This window comes from Grammomys surdaster, unplaced genomic scaffold (assembly GCF_004785775.1).
Source record: "Grammomys surdaster isolate TR1022 unplaced genomic scaffold, NIH_TR_1.0 126048, whole genome shotgun sequence".
Taxonomy (NCBI): Eukaryota; Metazoa; Chordata; class Mammalia; order Rodentia; family Muridae; genus Grammomys; species Grammomys surdaster.
Genome location: NW_021620860.1, coordinates 4,413,576 through 4,430,536, shown reverse-complemented (window position 1 = coordinate 4,430,536; position 16,961 = coordinate 4,413,576). Strand labels below are relative to the sequence as shown.

The following is a 16,961-nucleotide window of genomic DNA, read 5'->3' as shown; positions in this document are numbered from 1 at the left end:
TCTGGAGTGTCTGAAGACAGCTAAAGTGTACTTGTCATATATATAAAATAAATAAAATCTTTAAAAAAGAAGAATTATTTATTTTATGTATTTGAGCACACTGCAGCTGTCTTCAGACACACCAGAAGAGGGCATCAGATCCCATTACAGATGGTTGTGAGCCACCATGTAGTTGCTGGGAATTGAACTCAGGACCTCTGGAAGAACAGCCAGTGCTCTTAACTGCTGAGCACAGCCTGGGAAGAAATCTTAAAGTTGGAGCCCCAACCCTGCTCCCAACCCTGCTCTGAGATCCAGTATCCCTGACCTAGGTGAAGACCCTGACCTAAGAGCTCCCAACCCCTCCTCAGGGAACCACAGGAGGAGATTGGCAGTCAGAAAAGCTTGCACAAGCGGGTAACTGGAGCCTGTCTCCCCACAGTCCCAGGATGGAAAGGACACTCAGCTGATGTTGGTGTATGGTGCCTGGCCATGTGAGGTCCCTGGAAGTTCTTTGAATTGGGAGGCTAGGGATGCGGCTTAGTTGGTAAAGGCTTGTGTAGCATACATGAAGCCCTGGGTCCGATACCTGACACCACATAAAACTGCATGATGGTGTATGCCTGTAGTCCCAGCACTTGGTAATAGAGGCGGGAAGATCAGAAGCTCAGGGCCATTCTTAGCTGCATAAGGAGTTCAAGGCCAGCCTAGGGAGGGGAGGAGCAGTAAAAATGGAACCCTAGGCAGGACCACCCACAGACAGCCCTGCTGAGGATGGGGAGGGCCTTCTCTAGAAATGTGGGCACTGGGAGAAGACGGCAGGCTGGGAGACCTGGGTTTAAGTCTCAGTTTGTCCACTGACCCTTGCTACTCAATACCACTGTTTGCCTGCAAGATGGAGAGAGAGGGAAGATGAGCCCTAGGTCAATCTGGAGCTATGACAGATTTATTTATTTATCTATTTATTTATTTATTTTTATTTTGCACTGGGCATGGCCACACAGAAGTGTCATCAACGTCACATCCGCTGGCATTGGCAACTCGGGTTTCCCCTGTAGTCAATTAGCTCTTCCTGCAGGAGAGAATCTTCATCTTGTCTCTTCCTCTCTCTCCTTTAGTGTCCCTCTGTCTCCTAAGACATGAGGCTTGTACTAGGAGAGAGGCTAGACTAGAAAACCAGAAATACAGACAGACTCTGCAGGTTGCTAACTGTCACTACAGATGAGACATTCTGATGGCCCCCAGTTCCCAGGGTGCCCTGCCTGCAGTCACCTCCGGGCTCCTGGGTAAATTAGAATGGTCCTTCTAATTCCTCCCCTTCCCTTAGCAGAAACCTAGTGGATAGAAGGGTCTGCTCTATTTCATTTGTAAAAGACCACTCTTTCTAGTTTGCACTTGAAGGATGCTCTTTGTTAAGGGTGGTTTTCATGAGCTGTTCGAAGACAGGCTTAAATCTCCAAAGAGACTTTTCTCTGGTTTCTGGCTAGGCTGGGCGACTCCAGCTGGCGACAGCTGCCCCAGCCTAAGACTAGGGAGGAGACAGATTGGGAGACTGAATTAGGCCAAGATTTAGAAAACAGACTCTCCCTATCATGAAAACAGGGTGCAATCAACCCCAAACAGCACATGGGTCTTCCATGACGTGCAGCTGGGTCCCTGGAGTCCTAAGATCTTGCACAGGGCCCTAAGGAGATTCCCTGATCTGTCCCCAGCTCCCGGCCTTACTAGAGGCTGTGGCCTGTCTTCAACTTTGTTGGAAAAGGTGGTTCTTACCTGTCTCAGTTTAGAGATGATCGCTCAGAGACTTAAGGTCAAAGAGGGAGAGAGCTTTGGCCAAAGCTGCAGGGGAGAGAGGAATGTAGGTCTACAGCTGTTGGGGAAGGATAATGCTAACTGGGCTAGGCTGGAGGATTAAAATGGCTTTTCCAGGGACAATAGCTCCTCCCAGGATGCCCAGCTCCAGGGAGGTTAAATCTGGGACTATGGGGGAGAGAATAGAACAGCCATTAGCTCTGGTGGTTCTGTCATATTAAGTGGCAGCATGATTCTGATCTTTGACATTTCTCAAAATAGAAAAGACCATTTCTCAAGACTTTTGAATGCTTCAGCTTCTCCTGTGTTGCTCTAATTAAAGTTACTAGCAACTTCAGTTTCCATGTATGTAAAACAGACAGGAGACCACATGTTCTCTTTTTGAGACAGTCTTAATATATATCCCTAGCTAGCCTGGAGCTGTATATAGACTAGCCTAACATCCAGTTTGTGGCAATCCTGCTTCGACGTGTGTGTGTGTGTGTGTGTGTGTGTGTGATGTGTATGTGTGACAGTAGTAATGTTTTGGCTATGTGGCTGAGACTAACTTTGTACTAACAATGCTCCTGTCTCAGCTCCTCAGGTGCTGGGTTTACAACCACATGCCACTGTGCCCAGCTTCATAGTCTAACAACAGCTAGTATTGAAATTTTAACCAGTGTGCTTGAGAGCCTGCCCTCTGATCTAGATGGCTCAGGTTCAAGTTCTGACCCCATTTCTCAGGTATGCTATTTCTGGACATATTTCATCTTTATGTACCTGTATGTCTTCATCTGTTAGATGGTGGCAGTAATAGTATTGGACTCTATTTTCATGAGGTCTGGCTGAGAATTAGTGTTACTGAATTAAAGTCCTTATTAAAGTCCTCAGGGCAGTGCCAGGAACACGGTATGTGAAGTTTTACATTATCATTAGTACAATGTGCTGTTTGGGGTAAAGCATGAGGAAGAGCCTGGCACCAGGCTGTTGTTGAGATGGTTGTGTCCCCGCCCCCTTCATCAGCACCACACTCTACCGCTCACTCTGCTTCTCCAGGGACTCCCCATCGCCAGCATTGAACTGCAGCTTCAGGAGTTGAAGAGAAGCCGGACTCGCCAGTTCTATGGTCTGATGGGGAAGCGGGTGGAGGGTGAGTGACAGAGGCTGTCCGTGGTTCAGAGTGGCTTCCTCAATACCCAGTACAGGGTGCCCATGGAATAGTGAGGTACACTGTCTATCAGTCATCAACCAAGCAGGAGGCTCTAGAGAGTGCCAATGGCAACACTCTGGTTCCACACCAGCAAGGGGGACAGCAGCATGGAGATAGGAACAAGGCAGGCTTTCCAGCCAGTTCTATGGAGATCACGGTCATTGAGGGTCCTGAAACAATGATGTTGTCCCCAGAGATAGAGAGAAGCCAACTGGACAGAGCTCAGTTTCTCTTGGCATGCTCTTTTTTTTTCAACACCGCTGTCCTGAGGAGTCACACTCAGTGTTGGCACTTGTTTATTTTTTTTGTTGTTTTTTTGGTTTTTTTCGAGACAGGGTTTCTCTGTGTAGCCCTGGCTGTCCTGGAACTCACTCTGTAGACCAGGCTAGCCTCGAACTCTCGAACTCAGAGATCCACCTGCCTCTGCCTCCCAAGTGCTGGGATTAAAGGCGTGCGCCACCACCGCCCACCTTTTTTTTTTTTTAAAGATTTATTTATTTATTTTATTTATTATATATAAGTACACTATAGCTGTCTTTAGACACACCAGAAGAGGGAATCAGATCTCATTACAGATGCTTGTGAGCCACCATGTGGTTGCTGGGATTTGAACTCAGGACCTCTGGAAGAGCAGTCAGTGCTCTTAACCACTGAGCCATCTGCACTGACTCAGTGTTGGCACTTGTACTGTCCATTTGGAGCACACTGGCTGCATCCATCAAGGGTGGAAATGTATGCACCTTTTGACCAATAGCTTCACATCAGGGAATCTCAAGTTTGTATGAGAATGTCACGTGAGCCCTGAGATGTTTGCACCATGGTGTTCATTGCCAAGTTGATCATAGCAGCAAAACATAAGACCACTAGGGGGGGAAAGGTCAAAATATAGAACATAAATGAGACAGACATAGTGGCAAATGCCTGCAGCCCTAACACTCCAAAGGTAGACACAAGATGTCAAGAAGTTCAAGGTCATTCTTGGCTACACAGTGACTTTGAGGCCTACATGAGATCCTGTCTTAAAAAAAAGGATCAGGGAGATGGTTCAACTCAAGCATGTGAAGCTGAATTTAGCACCCAACACCCACATGAAAAACTAGACAGTGCACCTGTAATTCCAGCACTGGAGAAGTAAAAGCTGAACGATATTTGGGACTTAGTGGTCAACTAGTCAAACTAAATTGGTTAAATTGGCGAGCTTCAGGCTCAGGGAGAGATCCTGCCTCAAAAACCAAAGTAGACAGTGATTCAGGAAGACAATCAGTATTCACTTCTGGCACGAGTGTGCGCGCACACACTCACACAGATATACATACACATGCTATATCACACACACACATACATATATACTCACACAGATGTAAATAAACACACACCAGCCACACCACACACAGAGACACCATACCACACACTATGCACACATTCCATGCACACATACCACATACACACACATATATACACACACATCACACACACACACAATTTTGAAAAAAAAAAAAAAACACCTTGTAACCACACATAATGAGACATTGAAGAAGATGAAGAATTGAGCTAGGCATGGATCTCAGTGGTAAAGGGGTGTGCTTACCATTTATAAGGTTGAGTCTTCTAGCACCAGCACAACAAACAAAATGCTTAAGCAAACTGAGTATGACACCTGTCAGTAATCTGAGAACTCTCGAGGCAGAGCCGAAAGCTCACTACAAATTCCAAGCTAGTCTGGCCTACATGGTGGGACCTTGTCTCAAAAACTTTTTTTTTTTTTTTTTTTTGAGCACAACAGAAGCTCAGATTTCTTGGGCAACAACACCCCTGTATGCCCCATAGGTGACTGAGGTTCTGATAGTAAGTGCTTTTCCCAAGGATGCGGCCCAGCTGGTGCCAGGCCCCAGTGATGATGCCAATCTGTACATGCTCCATTGCCTCCTCTGGCCACATTCCCACTCATTACACAAGGACAGTGCCATGACTAGAGTCCCCATGAAGAACCCTCATACCTCTTTACCCCTGGGAAGTAGGACAGGCTTCATCCCCTTCTCCTTCTCCCAGGAATACATCCGATCCAGTCAACGGAGAGAATGGGTGAGTGCTGCCCTGGTTTACCCCCAGCATGCTCCCTGGGCTAGGGCACACTGCGCTGGTCATTAACCACCCCGAAATAAACAGTGACGCTCTGGCTGGGGGCATGCCTGGCCAACACTGCTGTACCATTGGAGGGCGGCTGTGATTTGACCAAAAGACTGGGTTTTCTGGCTATTTCCCCAGAGGGTGGGATGAGCATGCCTGAGAGTGCCTGCAGGGGTAGGAGACAGGGCCAGAGCTCCCAAAGTACCAGAGCTAAGAAATGAATCAAGCAGGAAGAGAGCTCAGAGATTCATCCCTTTGTCCCCTGAGGATGTAAGAACTACAACCCAGGTAGGCTTTGTTCTACTTAAACCCTTCATCAGCAAAGGAATCACAAAGGGCAGATTGGGTGTGGTAGCTCACACCTTTAATTCTAGTTATTGGGAGGCTGAGGCAGAGGGATTACATGTGGCTATCCTGGACTGCAAAACAAGTACCTGTCTCAAATGAAACAACACAGAAAACACCAACCTCTTCCTACAACTCTTGAATGCCGTGTGAATCGGGTCTAGCCCCGTCATGCCCTTTGGGGCTGTTACTGATTTCACTGGCCCACTCCTAGCAGCTGAAGTGGGACTGTCTACCCTGAGCAGACAGCTTGTCTCCATGGACTGGGAATGATGCTGTCTTTGGCACATTGCGTCACGCAGTCCTGCTGTGTCACATGACTGTTGTTCCCAGCCTGGAAACTCCCCACAGGAAGATGCAGGCTTGGGTCACTCGGCGTCCTTAATACTCAACCTAGTTTCTGTACATGGAAATATTGGTGAAAGGACTAGCAAGAGGTCAGTGAGTAAAGCCATGGGAGGATGAAGGGATCCAGGGCATCCCTTCATGTTCTGTGATAAGAACGGCTGCGTTTGCAAGGACCCCCCCCCATCCCTCCTCCCATGCCCAAGGCCTCTTTCTTTTACTCTTCCTCTTTTCTCTACCTCTTCTTTCTCTCTCACCAGGGTATCAGCTGGGACGTATAGTGCAGGACCTCCTTGGCACAAGAGAAGGTAGGCATAGAAGGTAGGCATGGGCATCTAAAGGGTGGCAAGGGCATCATGGAAAAACAGCCAGGCGTCCCTCTGCCATCAGAGAAGAGGCTTCCATAGTATCCTATCCAACAGAAGGGGCCATGGAAGGTGAGAGCTGAGGTTCAGGGAGGGAAAGAGGCCCTTGATGATCGTTTGATTATTAATTTGTGATGTTTATATATGCTGCAGCATATGTGTATACATCAAGAGTTGGTTTCTTCTTTCCCGTGTGCCAGAGACCCAGCTCAGGTGGTCAAACATGGTGGCTGGTGCCTTTACAGGCTGAGCCATCCTGCCAGCTCTGACAACCCTGAAGCTGTATCTTCCCCGGCCCATGCCCTCTAGTTGTTCTGCAGACATCGTCTATCTTTGTCAGTATAGTCCTAGTTGTTGATCCCTGGGTCGGGAATTTAGTCTTAAAGAGATTCTTAGGCTTCAACAACTATCATTAAGCAAAGCAGCCCCATGGGAGAGGGGATACCCTGAGCAACTAACACCCTCCACCCCAACACACAGATGCAAGCACACAAGCAGGAGTGGTTCCCTCAAGTGGTTCCTAAAGCTGGGCATGAAAATAAATGATTCAGGCTTGGGGAGGAGCACAGAGGCAGTGAATCAGAGCAAGAAGGGCAGTGGATGCCAACAGTGAGCAGACGCAGGTCACCCTGAGCGCCCACGCGGCTTCCCTGTTGTGCTGACTTCTGGCCCCTTCCTGTCTCTCCTGACAGAAAATGGCTATTGGGAAGAAAGACAGGAATGATTTCTGTTTTTCCGAGTCTTTCTCAAGGCATCTGATTCTTTCAGAGGTCCTCTGGAACTCACCCCAATTACTAACTTGAGATGAATGTTTTACATGCATGAGGTAAACTGGTTGCTTAGAGACATCATTTTCCAGGGATTGAAAGTCATTTGCCCTAAGCCATACGGTGAGCTAGTAACAAAAGCACTTTCCTGGTCAGTTGCAGCTCCATGTCCCCAGGAAGGGGCTTTAAGTTGTCATTCCCCTCTCTGTGGAGGATAGACTGAAGGCTGGCTGGAGATGTGGCAGGTGAACCTGTAATTTCACTCCTCTAGGAACCTGCAGACAGGAGACAAGTCACCAGAGTGCAGGGCCCGGAGCACTGGCCAGAGAAAGCCTCCAGAGTCAAGAGGAAGATGAGACTCCCCTAACCACCAGCAGCATGTAGCGCTCTCCCTCAGCACAGAAGAGGATGGCCAGAGTTCAGAGAGCCCCAAGGGACACCTCCCAAATGATGCTGTGCCCATCTCTCCCCTGAACATCACAGCTGAGCCTCAGTCAACAGACCTGTGTCTTCTGTCCTCAACCTGGGTATTTCCTGCCAGCCCCACACCAACCAAACTCTGCATTTTTCCCAGGACTCTTGGCATCTGGTAGCAACGACCCACAAAGCACTGTTGCCTCCTCACAAGCTGGACTGACCCAGCTCTCCCTTGTACCTAAGGCAAAGCTTCATACTCTGTATCCCATGCCTAGCATACAGTAGGGCTCAATAAACGAGTTAGCAGTCAGAGGGAGCTTCCTCAGCCGTGCAGGGTAGAGGGTGGGACATCAGAAGAGCAGGGAGTAACATGACAGCCCAGGTCCAATCTTACGGTGGGAAGAGCTTAAGGCCTGGCTAAAATGGCAATAGAGACAAGAAAGAGACCCTAGAGGAGAAGGTACTGCATGCATTGGGGTGGGGTCAGGAGTCTTCTTCCCTTGAGATTCCTGATGTTCCAACAGACGTCCCCCTCTGTGCTGAGGCTACGGCTCGGCAGGCTAAGGCGATTGCTGCCAAGCCTGACAACTTGAGTTCAATCCCCAGGACCCACAAGGCGGAAGGAAAAAAATTGCCCTTTTACCTCTGTGTGTGTCATCGCATGTGTTACACAAAATAAAAAGACAGTTTTGAAAAGAGGTCACCCTCTCTAACCCAGCCCTCCTGATTGCATAATTCAGTCCCAGGTCACTCCTCAATCCTCTTGTGGCTGCCTTAGTCAGGGTTTTATTGCGGTGAACAGACATCATAACCAAGGCAACTCTTATAAGGACATTTAATTGGGGCTGGCTTACAGGTTCAGAGGTTCTGTCCATTATCATCAAGGCTGGAGCATGGCAGCTTCCAGGCAGGCATGGTGCAGGAGGAGCTGAGAGTTCAACATCTTCATCTGAAGGCTGCTAGTGGAAGACTGGCTTCCAGGCGCTAGGATGAGGGTCTTAAAGCCCACGCACAGAACAACACACCTATTCCAACAAGGCCACACCTCCAAATAGTGCCACTTCCTATGGCTAAGCATATTCAAACTATGACAGTGGCCCTTCAACTACTTTGTTTTTATAGTTGTCCTCATTCATATGCCAGGGCAGAGCTTCAGAGAAACAAAACAATTCCAACCTCAGAGGGCCCCATCTAGTTGGGGGAAACCCTTGTGCCTATGATATAGGACCGTGATGTTTAGTGACACCAGAAGCTAGATATGGTGCTATTTATCTGTAGTCTCAGCTCTCAGGAGGCTCAGACTTGAGCCTGGGAATTAAGCCTGGACAACATGCTGAGACGACCTCAAAAAACAAAAACAAAAACAAAACGAAACAAAAAAACCAAAAAGCCCACTCCAGAGAGCCGGCTCCAAGCGGGATGCTTGCTGTCAAAGCTGACTCGATCCTTAAGATGCTCTTGATGGAAAGAGAGAACTGACTCCCAAAACATATCCTCCGACTTCTACATGTGATACAGTATTCATGCATGTGTGTACACACGCTATAAGTAAATGTAATTTTTAGAAAAACCCTTAGAATGAAATGCGAGGGGAAACAAGGGGATGGGGGCTGGAGAGATGGCTCATCGGTTAAGAGCGCTGAATACTCTTCAAGAGGTCCAAGAGGTCCGGAGTTCAGATCCCAAAAACCACATGGTTCGAAAACATCTGTAATGGGATCCAATGCCCTCTTCTGATGTGTCTGAAGACAGGGACAGTGGACTTATAAAAATAAGTAAACGGCTAGCACGGTGCTCGGCATGTGAGCATCAAGACCTCGGTTATATCCTCAGAACTTATATTAAGAAAACAGGGTATGGTAGTATATGTTTATCACTACAGGGCTGGGGGCAGAATATGCCAATGAGAGACCCAGCCTCAAAAACAAGTGTTTAGCACCCGAGATGTACACATCTGAAAGCTCACGTCTGTGCACCTGTATAACCTGCCACGTTCTCCCAAGCTCCCGATACCTACACTCAACTGTCTCCGTTCCACTGGTCTCTTGTGCATGGTCAGGCCAGTTTCTCTGTAAAGGTTTCTAGTCAGGCACTATCCGCCTGGCTGCATTCCCAGCATTCTTCACTTCCACTCAGGCATGTGGCAAGATAACGTGGGTGCTCTGGGTGCTGAGCTCCTCTCTCTGGAAGGTAGGATTCCTTAGTCACCACCAGCTCTGACAACAATGTTGAAGAGCTCTTTGGGGAGTATTCTGAAGGACTCACATCCTGTTTTCAAGGAGTCTGCCTCCAGGGAGCTACACAATACAGGTAACTGAAATAGTAGCCACCCTGAGTAGACAGTTATAGTTCTGAAACTTGGCATAGCTCAAGAAAATGTGGTGGCACACACCCGAAATCCCAGCATTTGAAGGTAGAGGCAGGAGGATCAGGAATTCAAGGCCAGCCTGTGAATTTCCGAGCTAAGTTGGGAGTGCCATCTTCAAGAACCCCAAGAGTGGGCTGAAGTGTCTACAGTTTCTCCTCACACTACAGGTCAGCTCCTGCTCTGGTCTACAAGCACGAACTATCATCTCTGTAACCTTTCTTTTTTAAGTAATTATTTTTATGTGTGCTGGTGTTTACCTGCATGTATATCTGTGTAAAAAGGCCAGATCCACTGGAACTAAAGTTACAGACAGTTGTGAGCTGCCATGTGATTGCTGCGAATTAAATCTGGGTCCTCTGGAAGAACAGCTAGGGCTTTTAACAACAGAGGCACCTCTCCAGCCCCAGCCTTTCCAACTTTCTTTTTTTTTTTTTTTTGGTTTTTCGAGACAGGGTTTCTCTGCATAGTCCTGGCTGTCCTGGAACTCACTCTGTAGACCAGGCTGGCCTCGAACTCAGAAATCCGCCTGTCTCTGCCTCCCAAGTGCTGGGATTAAAGGCGTGCGCCACCACCGCCCGGCTCTTTCCAACTTTCTATCACTGAGGCGTGCGCCACCACCGCCCGGCTCTTTCCAACTTTCTATCACTGAAAATCCCAAGTCTGGCACACAGTTGAGGGAAGGGAGCCATTCACAAAGGGCCTCACATACATACAGGGATGCAGCAGATTCTAGCACATTCTATACTGTGAGATAAGAGATAAGCCTCCAAAAACTTGTGACACACTGGAAGTCCAAGGTAAGCTATTTTCAGAAACAGCCCTTATTAGAAGGTAACTTGTCAAGAAGAAAGTGTTTCTCTCTCACATGGAATACTTGGGACTAGGAAGCCAAGGAGGTTAACAGTCCAGGTTATTTTCTCTATTTCTATGCACAAGAAAACAAAGTTAGGTGTCCAAACATGTACTGAAGGCACTGTACAAGAGGAAAGGACAAATGGATACTGCCCAGGGGGGCATTTTCCTCACTGGTGAGCCTTGTTTCTGGTTTACTGACACTCAATGGCATTGCTAAAGATACCACAAAGGAAGTGAGCAATTACACTGCCCCCATCAGTCTGGGAGAGGTAGTCATTTGCAAGCTTGTGGCCAAAAGACCTGAAGTAAAACCCGGTTAGATCCAATTCCTAGCATGCATTACATCCCATTATTTAGCAAAGGTGTTATCTTCTGTTCTCAAGATGCGGACCCAATGAGGCCCTGACAGCAGTGAGCCAGACCTTCCTCAATACTTTATCACTGATTAGAGTTGGTTCTTTGCATTCGAGCATATTCCAAAAACTAGTTCAGAGTCCCGAGTAAGAGCAAAGCAGCAAGAATGTGTGTGCTTCCTGCTTTACCCCTGCGGCTTCTGAAACCAGGCTTTACGAATCTCATCCCTGGGAAGGAACTCCAAAGGCAATTTTCTGAGCTGTAAATAAATATGTGCATATTTACATAGGTACAAAAAAAAAACAAACCACCAAACCCAAACTATCCTAATGAGTTTTTCAGCTTCACAGAGGCCAGAAGTAAACAGGAGAGAAGGTGGCTTAGAGTCCCACTGCTTGAACCTGCCTTAAGAACAGCCACATTAACTACCTTTGCAAGGGAATCAAAATGCTGATTCCATTGGCTTTGTGTTCCAGAAGGGATTATGTGTGCTGCAAGCAAACTGTGCTCCACTTTTATCTACAGACTTTAAGATGTTCCACAGCCCCAACCCTGAGCTCTACCAACCAGCCTGACAGATAAGTCCGTTCCCACAGTCCCTAATCCCAGCCATACAACCTATCCAGACCTACAGGGGCTGATGACACCCAAGCCCCAGCAGGAAGAATCTCTGTGCTCTACAAAGTGCATACTACACAGCTAGAAATGACTCAGCAGGACTCATTATTCCCATGAGAAACGGGAGACCAACAAATTATAATTTATTTTCCAGGTGGTTTTAGGTAACCCTGTGAAAGGGTCATTCCACCTCTAAACCCCGCACGTCGAGAACTGCTGCTCTAGAAACACAACTGTTTCTAACAAGTGCATCTATCTAGAGGGGAAAGGAGGAGCAAACACTAGGGAACTGAAGCCGAGGAAGGCAATGGCAGAGGTGGTACGTATCCTCAAGAGGGACAAAGTACAATGAGCATTCTGGCTTCTTGGCTCACAGTTACGGTAGGCTGCAGCTTTTCTTCTGTAGACCCAGTGTGAGCACACCACATACAGCTAAGTCAAAGGACAAAGGGAGTAGCGCTGAGTGCACATGAGGCTGCCACACACAGGCCTCCACTGAGTGGCTAACCAGACCCAGGAACAACTGCAGACTACCGCTCCACATTTCTTCTCTAGGTAGGAAAGGCAAGTGAGCTGTCAAGGGAGGCAAACACTTCTATCCTGGAATTTTAAACTTTAGTGGTGACTAGTTCAATTCCCATTCTCATGGTCCATGTTACCCACCTCTTCAAACTGTGAGGACAAAATCTCTCCCTCTGCTGCAAATGTTTACAACACAGAGACTTCAGCAAATCCTGATCTAAGATCAACAGAAGGGAGGTTATTTTCCTCTGCTGCATTTCCCAACTCCAGTAAGAGGCCTTGCCAGTGAGCAAGAGACAAACCCAGCAAGCACGGCTCTTTCCACCACCCAGACGGCAGTGCCCAACCTCCCTGTTCCTGCCTGAGCAAACACAAGCAAAAAATGCAGCTATTTCCAGAGGCACAATCTGGGTGGACAATGATTAGACACGGCATGGCTCACTGCGGGTGAACATGCTTGGAGAAAAGGAACACATTTGTTTCTGCCTCTTACAAGCATCCCTGGAATCCCCAACCTACCCTAACGTCCCATGGGTTCCTTGATTCCCCCAAACCAGAGGATGAATGAAAGAATGGTTATACTAGCTAGCTGCTCTTGTGCATAACTACTTCCTTGGAGCCAAAGGGAGGCAGATTCAATTCGTTCTACCACTTGTGAGTTCAGAGAAAACACTCACTGTCAATAACCTGCTTCACAGAGGGAAATTATCCACAGCTCCAAACCCCATGGCTAACACTTCACTGAGCCATCAACCCGGGTCAATCACACTGTTTCACATATAAACAAGCCTCAGACCAATCAGACATGAGCAGAGAACATGCTTTATTGAGTAGATACAGAAGAGCACATTCTACCACATGTGGGGAAGGGCTCAGCATCTGTAAAAGGCCTTTACCTTTAAGAACCCCCAGTGAAGTGGCTTTTGGATACATTTTAACAGTTACACTGAAACTGGAGGGGAGCTGCCACTGAACATGCTTAAACCAGCTCCCTCCAACCCACAGTGAAGATTCGTAGTGTACAGAATGACAAGAGAAAGGCACAAATGACCGGAGTTAGGGTTGTGGTGAGAGGGTGCCACGTGAAGACAGCAGTGCTGGAGGAGACCAAGTTGGGAAGGGTGACATGTCAGACATCAAAAGCTGCCCCAAGATAGCAGGTTATATACTGGGACAGGGAGAAATTAGAGGGAACATTTCTTCCTTCACTTAACATCACCAAAAATAGGAACCCAGAGAACAGGATGATGGTAGCAAGTCCCGAAAGGGAATGGAGTTAGTTCTTAGAGACAGAAGCACTTCAGCCTGCTGGGGGAGGCACTGTTGGAAAGGGAAGCAAACTGTAGCAGTGTGGCCACTCTGTCTTGCTGAGTCATGGGCTGAGAAACACAAGTCATTTCAACCATTTCCCACTTCTCCCAGGAAGCTCTGGACAAAAATCAGTGCAACTTATGTGGAAAGTATAACTGCCCTATAGCAGATTAGTAAAGACAAGTGTGGAAAGATCCACAGAGTGATCACTTAATGTGGCGGGAACAAAGATGGTTCAAGTATGTTGGCAACTGCTAACATAAAGGGGGGTCAGAGAAAAGTGGGGGCATTTTCTGCTGTGGCAAAAAGAATGAATTACCCATTTTCTTCCAGCAAGATGCTGCCCCAGTGCCCACAAGTAAACACAAAGGAAAACACGGGATCACCACCTCTTCAACTTCACCCCGCCTCACTCAGATGGACCAGGTCCTGTGAACCCCTGGGAAATGTTAGGAGTTTCTACCTCTGATCAGCCTGATCCTGACCAAAGGTGAATCTTTTGACAAAAAGGGAGAAAAGTAAGTGACTGTGAGATAAAACCCAGGTGAGAGGACCCTCCCAACAGACACACGTACACTCAGGTGCTGCCTCTTGCCCACCCCTTCATGAAGAATGTGTGAGGAGTAACTGGAAAGGGCCCTTTGGTGGCAACCATGTTTGGAGGTCTGGTAACCAGGCAGGAAAAAGCACTAGCACAAAGGTCAGGACACAACAAACCTCACGGGGTAAAAGAGCATGAGGAGGGAACCAGTGACTGGACAGGTACAGTACCATAACACAACTCCTTGGGTCAGTGCTATGAGGGATCTGTACTCGAGCCTAATACAGATCCGTCCAGGCAACCTCACTGAGGCCGAAACAACAGTTCCTCAGAACTAGTGTCTGCAGTGTACACGAAGGTTGGAGCCAGAACAGTCCTGAGGGGTGGCCTTCCCAAAGGATACTGTACTTGCCAATCACAAGAGCAACAGAAATGACAGACAGATCCCTAGGGTACGGATTCCTACTGCTGGGGCTCGCTGGCTCGGAATGACAGGTCACTTTAAGTGCCCTTGGGAGGGGTCCATTTTAAGCAGCTTGGATCCATGGTTTTGTTGGAGTTGGACCTTTTGGCCTCTTTGGCTATCCATTCATCTATCAGGTCCTGTGAAGAGTAAGGAAGCAACTATTACACACACACAACTAATACACTTTAAAAAAGATTCCAAAATGACTGGCAACAGATTCACCCACGTCCTAATAATATATTAAAGTACAGGATGATATCTTTAGATTTGCGAAGTTTCCTCTTTATTCCTATTCTGCCTTCAATGAGAACTGTAAATCATTATTCATTTATGCTTATGATGTGTAGGCAACTAAAAATTCAAAATGGACCTAAGCTGAGGTGGCAGTCCACAAAACAACAGTCCTAGAACTTATGAGGACTGGCAGAGATGGGAATAAGTGTAATGCCAGACAAAGCGGATTAGCTTGTGTCCATCCACATCTGACAGAGCTTACCACAAGCTCAGATAAGGACAAGCAGGGAGATAAGCTTAGCAACAAAGGCCATGTGGACTTTGCTGCCAGCTGCAAGGAGGCTAGAAGGAGCTTCCAGTTAAGCCCTCTAAGGGAAGGTAACTGTGGGTAGTGTGGCCCTACTGAGCTCTCCTATTCATTAAGAACACCACAGGCAGCTGAGGAAAATCTCACCTGTCTCTTTAAAACTAGGTGCTTGCCTTTCCAATACTTGAGCATCTGAAGGGCTTGCAGAGTGCTGACAATGTCCACGGGATTCACAGCTGTTTCCTGGCTAATTTCTGTAACAGAGGAGCCACTGAGATCCCAGTGGGAGCAGACTCCCACACCCCATGTCTCCCAAGGCCCCCTTTCATGTAGTTTTCCAGAGCCCAAATCTGAGTTACTTGGGCCAACCTATTCAAATATTTCACCAGTTCAAGTAACTACAAAAAACCAATTTAATGGCAAGAAGCTACTCTTGACCCCTTAGAAATCAAGGTCAAATATGAAACCCCTAAATTCATCCTAAAGGGAAGATGTCTTTCCTAAAATTCACATGTTTCAAAACACTGAATGAATTCTTTCTTCTTGATTTTCAAAAGAAAAGAGGAGCTGGACATAGTAGTGCACACCTTCAATCCTAGCACTTCCGAGGCAGAGGCAGGCAGAACTCTAGAAGTTTGAGGCCAGCCTGGTCTACACAGTAAATTCCAGGACAGCCAGGGGTACAAAGAGAAACCCTGACTCAAAAAACAAACAAACAAATGATATATATGCTTGTGTATGTATGTATGTATGTATGTATTTTATGTGGATGGGTGTTTTGCCTGGATGTATGTCTATGAACCTATCTATGTGTGCCTGGAACTGGAGTTCCATATGTTGTGAGCCACAATAAGGGTGCTATGAATTGAACCCAGGTCCTCTGGAAGAACAGCCAGTGCTCTTAACCACCAAGCTATCTCTCCAGGTCTTTCTCTTCCATTTTATATGAATTAAATGCTAACAACTCCAGACAGAGACAACAACACTTTAGAACCATTCCCAGGACCTTCAGCTCTGCAGTGACAGTCTCTGCAGTGCTTCCTTGTCAGTCGGAATAAACAGAATGGGGGCCACAGTCATGGAGTGCAACCTACCTTTGATGGAGATCTCCTTGCCCTGGAAGTTGTGTAGGTACCGAAGCAGTACCTCCTTCCAGTAGCTGCGGTAGCTTATGAGCCCCAGGTCGGACAGTGGGCGTTCTGGAGAGCCGACTTTCTCTTCTACTTTGGAAAGTAAATAACCTACCAAGAAAAAACACAGATATGGATTCTGTTGTTTTCATTTGGGAAGAGGGCCTTAAAAATCATATTTACTTATTTTATGTGCGTGTTGGTGTAAAGATAAAAAACCAACTTGCAGGAGTCAGTTCTCTCTATCATGTGGGTTCTGGGGACAGAACTTAGTCCTTATCCAGGCTTTAATCACTGACCTGCCTCACCACCCTTGGGTGAGGGTGCTCTGCTGAGAGAAGGTCTCATATGTAGTGTCAGTTGGCCTATAAAGCAGAATATAGATCCTGGAGTGAAAATGTCCCCACCGATTCTGCCTCCCTAGTGTTGGGAAGCCCAGCTAGACTTTTTAAGCAACATTAAACCTGATCCTAACAGGAAAAACCAGTATGCAAACACAGAAGAGTTAAAAAGAATACCTGCTTTAGAGTACCAGAGAGCCAGCCATTCAAAAGAGCATGTTCTGTGTGACTGCTGGGGACATACTGGCTGTGATGGTTTGTATATGCTTAGGCCAGGAAGTGGCACTAGTAGGTGTGGCCTTGTTGGAATAGGTGTGTCACTGTGGGTGTGGGCTTCAATACCCTAGTGCTAGCTGCCTGGAAGTGAGTCTTTCACTAGTAGCCTTCAGATGAGGATATAAAACTCTCAGCTCTGCCAGCACCATGCCTGCCTAACTCCCACCTTGATGATAACAGACTGAACCTCTGAACCTGTGAGCCAACCCCAATTAAATGTTGTCCTTATAAGAGTTGCCTTGGTCATGGTGTCTGCTCACAGCAGTAAAATCCTGACTAAGACACTGGCTTT

The 16,961-nt window shown here is 47.2% G+C and overlaps 2 protein-coding genes across 4 annotated transcripts in view; one reads left to right on the top strand and one right to left on the bottom strand.

Annotated features, from left to right (window-relative positions):
* Tac4 (tachykinin 4) overlaps positions 1-8,045 on the top strand; it is a 9,296-nt gene extending 1,251 nt beyond the window's left edge. Inside the window, exons 2-5 of the mRNA XM_028755122.1 lie at positions 2,827-2,920; positions 5,030-5,062; positions 6,058-6,105; positions 7,201-8,045. Coding sequence (XP_028610955.1) covers positions 2,827-2,920; positions 5,030-5,062; positions 6,058-6,105; positions 7,201-7,313 — 288 coding nt within the window. The 3' untranslated portion in view covers positions 7,314-8,045. The remainder of the gene's footprint in view (positions 1-2,826; positions 2,921-5,029; positions 5,063-6,057; positions 6,106-7,200) is intronic.
* A 4,822-nt stretch (positions 8,046-12,867) lies between these two features.
* Kat7 (lysine acetyltransferase 7) overlaps positions 12,868-16,961 on the bottom strand; it is a 33,781-nt gene continuing 29,687 nt past the window's right edge. For 2 of the 3 annotated variants that reach the window (XM_028755106.1, XM_028755105.1), the window contains 3 exons: positions 16,017-16,163; positions 15,070-15,176; positions 12,868-14,518 (listed from right to left, as the gene is read on the bottom strand). In XM_028755106.1, the coding sequence (XP_028610939.1) occupies positions 14,417-14,518; positions 15,070-15,176; positions 16,017-16,163 (356 nt within the window). In that variant the 3' untranslated portion in view covers positions 12,868-14,416. The remainder of the gene's footprint in view (positions 14,519-15,069; positions 15,177-16,016; positions 16,164-16,961) is intronic. The other variant, XM_028755107.1, reaches the window with a different exon arrangement.